Raw genomic sequence first — 7,303 nt, 5'->3', positions numbered from 1 at the left:
TAAATACTTACAACAGAGTACAGTTATATCTAAAGACAAGTAAGAAAGTTACAGTCGAGTGTGCTCGACTGTGAGATACCCGCTACCCATTTTAAATAAAGGCAAAATATTGCGGTATCATTTTCAAAATATACCGAAAATACTAAAAATACTAAAAAATATACCAAATGGTATATGTGGTATATCGATATAGTACCGCATTCAAAATATACCATAGACGGCACAATGTACCAGATTGTCGGCCAAAGCAACTCAGACCCCTAGTAAGTAGGAGTTTTGCCCATACGAAAGTATTTCTTTAATAACTTCCACAATTTTTATCTGATCGCAACCAAATTTTCAGGAATCATAATTATTACAGTAATTATTGCATATACCAAAATTCGTGACTCTAGCTTTAAAATTACGCTTGTTATTCGATTTTTTGATTTGCGGGGCGGAAGTGGGCGTGGCAAAAATTTGAAACAAACTTGATCTGCGTGCAAACATAACAAATGCTGTCGAAAAAATTATAGCTCTATCTCTTATAGTCTCTGAGATCCAGTGTTTCATACGGACGGACGGACAGACGGACAGACACACAGACGGACAGACGGACAGACGGACAGACGGACATGGCTATATCGACTCGGCTGTTGACGCTGATCAAGAATATATATACTTTATAGGGTCGGAGATGCCTCCTTCTACCTGTTACATACATTTCCTGCCGGCACAAAGTTATAATACCCTTCTACCCTATGGGTAGCGGGTATAAAAAGCCACTGCATATCAACTTGGCATAAAATCGTCAGGCTGTTTGTGCTATTGCTGAAATTATCCATGCTACATTTTGTCAGTGACAAAAAAAAGGCAACAACAAAACGAGCAAGAGTTCCGAATAAAACAGGAAACGGAAGCACATCAGCGTAACGGAAGTTAAAAAGTCGTCACATTCACATAACAATAATGCCACCGTATATGTCCCAGCAAGACGATTCTCCATTGTTTCGTCCAACTTTGTATGCAGCAAAAGGCACTGCGAATAAGGAACGAGCGGCTGCAAAGGGACAAAGTCATGAAATGTAGCAGGGCACAATTAGGGCGAAGACCATGTAGCGTTCTTTCCCATCTCGATTGCAGTCTTCATTAACCTGCTTTCCCAGTTTGTTATCTAAATTAAATTGGACAAATATTTAAAAATCTTTAATTTAGTTTTTATGAAAGAAGAACAGTTTTTAGAATAGTCATCATAATTTTCATATTTGTTCAAAAAAAAATATAGTCTAATTGGTTAATGATGTAAGAACATCGATTTATTTTCTAAGAATACCAGACAATTTAAGGGAAACATGCGGATTGAGCTCATAAGTTGTATTTTATGTTCACTCACTAAGGAATATTACATTGTTAATAAAGTGATTGTATTGAAATTGACAAATGTCTCTTTTCATTTTGGTAAAAATACTTAAAAACAATAAATAATAAAAATAGCAAACTTTAACTTGTTTTTTTTTTTTTTATTTATAAAATCAATGTTGTTAACTTCTGTATATTTTAATATTCGAAACCTAGTTAATTCATAGAAAACTTAGAATTTATATTGAAGTCAATGAAAAGATGTCTCGATTACTCCATTATGAAGAAGAATAAAAACTGGTCTAGTATCAGAATGGTAGCACATCATTGATGTTAACAATCTGATAACCACAATTTCCCCTCCCAAAACACCCTGCACAAACAATCAAATATTCAACTAATACACAGCCAAGCGATAGGAACAACAACAATAACGTCAATAAGCGTAATACAATCGGGGACAATTTTTCAATTTTTCAATTTGGTATGCGTGGCGTATTTAAAATACAATTCGATTAGAAATGCTTTGCTTTTCAAAATAATAAATTAAATTTGTTTCCTCCTCTCTCTGATATCCCATTGCCAATGCCATTAACACAAGCCTGAATGGAAAGAGTGCGAGAGTATCTTGACGGGGTGCTAAAGGTTGCGAAATTGCGCGACTGCCAGCCAGTTCGGGGAATTCCTGTGGAAACGATCTGGAAAAAGTGCGCCGCTGAATCAATTTCCTCCCGAAGACGGAAAGAGAAAAAAAGAAGGGAGATTTTTACTGCTGTGTGCTTTCTTAAAATAACAAAATTACTTTTTATATGCAGGCGACTTTAGGACTCAGGACACAGCCGCACAAATAACAACAACAGCATGCCATTGACAACCATTAATCATGAAAGCCTGTCAGGGCGGGTCGCAGGCAGGCAGGCGGGCCGGGTGTGGCAAAAGAGGATGGGGCTCGTCTGTGCTTCTGCCTGATGATTGTCCTGTGTTGCAGTACTGTTTTTCTTTTCTCTATTTTTGGTTTTTTTTTTGCTTTAAATTTTGCCTTTACATGCTAATGCCTTGCAATGGGGCTCAAGTCATGCTCGTGCCCATGCACAACCACGCCCAACTGCGAAATTGACAAGCAAACCGAGTGCGTTTTGACATGACACTTGCAAGGGACCACTAGCAATAGCAATAGCTGTAGCAGTAGTTGTGGCTATGGCTGGGTCTGTGGGTGAAGCATGGCCAGGACGAGACGCTGAACGTAGGCGTGAGCAGCCAGCATAGGACAAGCACACAGTGGCATGAGGCAAGAGGCAGGAGGCAGAAGGCAAGCGACAGGCGGCAACGATAGGTAGGTTATATATGCCATCATTAGACGTGGTCTGTTTGCCACGCCCGTTCTGTTGCTGTTGATGCTATTCTTGCTGTTGTTGCTCACTCGCAAATTGGCAGCACTGCAATGAAGGACCATGTCATGTCACAGGCTAGAGCAATACAACGTGCCTGATGGCCGGTCAAAGTTCAATGCGAAAGCCAAATTCCGATTGTCAAGATGTTACTGCAAGCTACATACACATATGTATGGATATATTTACATGCGAGCATGTGTGCGAGTCGGACATGTCTAATTGCTCAGTTTATGGGGGCTACATGTCATAAAGTGCAAATGCATGCCAAGCACCAACAAGCCCAAAAGCTGGCTATAAAATTTGCTATTGCTGCTTCTAGGTTTGGTCCGTGATTTGTATGTGAAATTTGACATGCATTTTCAATTTAACACCAGCTTTAAAGAGTCACTTCTCCATCCAATAATGAATTCCATTCATTTTGTTTGTCTGCCATCCTCATGGAGCATCACCTCTACCCGCCGCGTCGCCTCGACGACTTGTGCCGTGCCGGCCACGATAAAACTTTATGCACTGCAAAGGCCAGCATTGACATTTCAAGTGCTGCCGCTCTTATAGAAAGGAAAAAAGAGGCTACGATGGAGGTTCACCAGTCCTGGCGCCATTGGAGAAAATAGTTTTAATAATGCACAAGACGACTCCAACGGAAAGTAACATAAAATGAAGGACATACGAGACCAGCAGCAGCTCACACAGATAAGACCCTCGACTGTCCAAGTTCCGCCCAAGTACATCAGCAGCAACAACACCAATAACACCAGAATAAAAAAGAGCACAGAAGAAGCTGGAAAACGTAAAAGGTGGCAAGAAATAGAAAACATGGATGGGCAATGCAAGTTTGTCTATTCGATGTCAAAATGAATACTTTTGCATTATTTATGCTAGTGCTTTTATTTGTTTTTTCCGATAACGAAGTGCAAAAAGCAAAACAATTCAATGAACTTCTCTCAACATCCACAGAGAGCCACATTTTCGAAACTTTAAACAGCAAAGGCTTTAACCAACTACTCTTATACGTGGTGTGTATTGTTTATATAAAATATGTTTTTTGGAAGAACTATTTTAATGATGGAAAGATAATATTGTTCATTTAATATATGATGTGCTTTATAAAGCTGTCTCCATCTCCATTTAAACAATACAACTTATATTTTCAAAATGCGAGTACATTTTAAATTTAAAACACAGCCTGAAAGTATGCTCCAGAAAGTAGTGATCGTCACCATATTCAATCTGCAAATTCAAGTATACAATAAAAAAATAAACAAAATTATTAAATAATTAATTTTGTTAAAATTCTTTCAATTTCTTAAACTTTGAGGTTGAAAATATAGGTAGAAAGCTAAATTTGGAAGTTATAGCTACGGATTCTGAGCCAGCCTAAAAATATGCAACATTTTTTATATAAATAATTTGCTATGGAAAAGTTTGTGAGATTACTATCATATGGGTATTTTTAAAAAACAACCAATGTGAGATATGCAAATTTTTCTGTGAAGAGAGATTATGTAATCAGCACAATTACTAATATATTAATATATTGAAATTAGTATGATGATACAATACATATAGACTAGATAAATGAACACATTATGTGTATTGGATTAAAAAAGATTGGACCATTTAAGCGCCAATGATGTTTTACACATTCTTTGTATGAATAAATGACTTGATACTTGTTTCATATTTCATTATTATTTAATACATCTTTCAGACAACCACGTAGATCAGAAATATAAACTAGACTAATAATGGACAGTCATGTCAAGTACATCCAAGGACACTCAAGTGCTAGCGCCATTGTAAGCAATGACAAGTGTTCTTCACATACTCGCAGTAGATGTCACAATTCTTGCAAGCCAAAACCAAAATCAATTGAATCAAGTAGTAGTTACTATTGTTGTTTACTATTGTTGTTACAGAGGCCACTTATACCCATAATACACACGACCCGGCAAGGACCACTTTAAATAGCTTTACTTAACTTTGCCAGATCTTAAGCTTGGATTACACAGAACGTTCAACAAACTTGAACATAAATGGTATGTTAGGTTTTACAAAGAATTCCGCCTTAAAAGCATTCTCTATGGGATAGTCGAAGCCAATTTCAAAGTTGCGCACCAGCCTGGCAACTGCAATCTCCAGCATCATGTCAACAATGCGCTTGCCAGCACAAGCTCGTGGTCCGAAGCCAAATGGTAAATACATAAAGGGAGTGGACGTGTCACCCACTAGGTTTGAGCTAGATTCGTCACGCAGCCAACGCTCGGGCAGAAACTCGCGAACGCGTGGAACATACTGTTCCATGTTTGCCATCTGATAGTTGGACGCCATACCCACATCCGTGCCAGCCACAACTCGGTATCCACTCAAAACAACGTCAGTTGGCACTCGACGCAAGGTGCCAGGTCCAATGGGATACATGCGAATGCCCTCCTTGATGCAAGCACGTAGATAAGGTAAATTTGATGTGGATTCTATGGTCCATTGCGAATGCTTGTCCGGCAGTACGCCTTTGATCTCCTCTAATAAGCGGAATTGTTTAGCGGGATTCTTAGCTAACATCAACAAAATGCCGCACAAAGACACCAAGGTCTAAAATGAAATTGAAAACTTTTTTAGCGCTTTTCTAGAAAATTTAGAGAAAATACTTACAGGGTCTGCACCAGCAAAAAATAAATCCAATGCAATAATAACTGCCGTCTGACGATCGACACGCAACAGTTTTTCGAGTATGCTCATCTCCATACCTGGCTCGAGGCTTATACGACCCGCCTTGGCATTCTCCTCTACACGCTGCAGGGCTCGCTGAATGTGTCCATTTGCTATGTCAGTGATGGTGTCCAACGAACGCATGAGTTTTTTAAAGTTAGGTTCTGGCAGATACTTCCAAATTGGAGGCAACATATCCAAAATAAAACCCAATTCCAGAATATTTTCCAATGCCTTGATAAAACGAATCAACTCCTCGCTATCCCGATTCTCACCGAGAAAACCTAGGCGAGTATTGAGCGACACAAATCCAATGGACTCCAAAATTAAACGGCGAATTTCCTCTACAAAATCAGCTGGCATTTCTTGAGTTACTGGATCTCGTATGGCTCGTATACTGTTTCGTGTAATAATAAAGGTTGCTCGACTGATCAATAGTATTAGTTGCTGGCACCTTGCTTACCGCTCCAAAAACTCATCATTGACCTGAACAAGATTATTCACATATAACTTGGCATTTCGGGGCTGCAATAGAATTGGATTGACAGCCGTTCGCATCTTACCCCAGGCCGGTCCATTTCTATTCATTTAAATCTTATTAGAAGACTCAAAAGAATTAAACATTTTGTTTACCCAGAAGTTAGTCCATCAGCACCCTCGAAAATATCGCGCCGATGAACCTTTTTGTAATACTCAAAGGTGGCAAAACTCCGTCTGTAGGGCCACTGTCCCTCATTGCGGAAAACTGTCTCATAGTCCACCGGATTCAAAGTAATCACAATGTCAGTTCCACTCACACTAGGCATACGAAAAATATTCCCATAGCGACTGCTGAGATCCAAAAACATTTCATGAACTGGCACATTCTTATAGCGGCCTTATCAAAAGTCAAAGCAAAACAAAACAAAACAAAAAGAAAAGAGAGAGAAAGAGAGAGAGATAGAGAGAGAATAAAACATCTATATGAAGAAACTTTGCCGAGTTAAAAGCTCACTTACCACCCGGTAGAAAAGATCGTATGAAATTAAATTTAGTGGGACCAGGTATTTCCGAGTAAGGTTTAGACTCTTCTAAATATTTTGAAGTCAAGTCTCCAGCGCTCTGAAAATTATGTAAAATTATAAATTCATATGTTCATCGCAATTCCAATAATTATTACCTACTTTTGCAGACAACGCCCTTTGAATTTGTAGTATCTGGGCGCAGATCTTTCTCTCTCGATTCAGATGTCTTGACAACATTTTGGCTACTGAAGCAAAAATGATGCGATAATTGAATTTATAATAGAACATAGAGCGAGCTTTTAAAAGCTTTCGGCTCTCTATGTTGATTTACGTTAGCTTTGACAAAGTTTCATACCCTCTATAATTTATAAAAAAATATCTATTGCTCGGTATACTTGCTTAAAAAAAAAATTATTTAATTTAATGCTGCTGAACTCACTCCGTATCATATAGTATATTTTTAATTGTTGATGTTATGAATGTGTTTATTAAATAATTTAAACTTAACAACTTTAGTACGGTAATTTAAATTCCATGAATTTTCTTTTCTAACACAATTTCGCTACAGAATATGCTAAATGAGAATCCCATACTGAGAGTTTGAATTCAATTAAAACATGACGTATGTTATATACCGCTTTTGCACAAAAACAAACTTACAAGCAAGAAAGCTACATTCGGGTGCGCCTGACTGTAAGATACCTATTTCCATAATAGAAAACCAGCAATTTACTATTCAAAAAATATACCAATTAAATAAACTGGAAAGCACTAAAATGTACTTTATTGATATATTTAAAGTATAACCAAAGCAATTGTGACCCGACAACAGCAAGCGTTTTTATACCCGCAACCCATAGT

At 38.0% G+C, this 7,303-nt stretch overlaps 1 protein-coding gene and 2 long non-coding RNA genes across 4 annotated transcripts; 2 read left to right on the top strand and 1 right to left on the bottom strand.

Moving 5' to 3' along the window:
* Positions 1–1,507: 1,507 nt before the first annotated feature.
* LOC133838292 (uncharacterized) lies at positions 1,508–3,840 on the top strand. Its single transcript, XR_009893926.1, has 2 exons — positions 1,508–1,822; positions 1,940–3,840. It is a non-coding gene; the product is annotated as an uncharacterized LOC133838292 (long non-coding RNA).
* Positions 3,841–4,192: 352 nt separating this feature from the next.
* On the top strand, positions 4,193–5,321 carry LOC133837776 (uncharacterized). The gene is made up of 2 exons (XR_009893864.1): positions 4,193–4,380; positions 4,441–5,321. It is a non-coding gene; the product is annotated as an uncharacterized LOC133837776 (long non-coding RNA).
* LOC133837775 (probable cytochrome P450 12e1, mitochondrial) lies at positions 4,692–6,732 on the bottom strand. 2 transcript variants are annotated; one of them, XM_062268633.1, is made up of 6 exons: positions 6,602–6,732; positions 6,437–6,539; positions 6,072–6,315; positions 5,902–6,018; positions 5,382–5,835; positions 4,692–5,321 (listed from the first exon to the last, which is right to left on the bottom strand). In XM_062268633.1, the coding sequence occupies exons 1-6, from the start codon at positions 6,728–6,730 to the stop codon at positions 4,734–4,736; spliced, it is 1,635 nt and encodes a 544-aa protein (XP_062124617.1). In that variant the 5' UTR covers positions 6,731–6,732; the 3' UTR covers positions 4,692–4,733. The 2 variants fall into 2 exon arrangements, with proteins under 2 accessions (XP_062124617.1, XP_062124618.1); XM_062268634.1 differs by having other exon boundaries at positions 6,598–6,616.
* Between the last annotated feature and the right edge of the window lie 571 nt (positions 6,733–7,303).

The sequence above is a fragment of the Drosophila sulfurigaster genome, chromosome 2R (genome assembly GCF_023558435.1).
Source record: "Drosophila sulfurigaster albostrigata strain 15112-1811.04 chromosome 2R, ASM2355843v2, whole genome shotgun sequence".
NCBI classification, from domain to species: Eukaryota; Metazoa; Arthropoda; class Insecta; order Diptera; family Drosophilidae; genus Drosophila; species Drosophila sulfurigaster.
This window is presented reverse-complemented; position numbering and strand designations above follow the sequence as displayed.

What these genes read in the sequence shown, in the direction of transcription:
- LOC133837775 (XM_062268633.1), bottom strand. Translation starts at nt 6,730, where the DNA reads ATGTTCTATTATAAATTCAATTATCGCATCATTTTTGCTTCAGTAGCC. An exon ending in AAAGGGCGTTGTCTGCAAAA is followed by an intron (nt 6,540 to 6,601) that starts GTAGGTAATAAT and finishes CATAATTTTCAG; the next exon opens with AGCGCTGGAGACTTGACTTC. An exon ending in AATGATGAGTTTTTGGAGCG is followed by an intron (nt 5,836 to 5,901) that starts GTAAGCAAGGTG and finishes TACACGAAACAG; the next exon opens with TATACGAGCCATACGAGATC.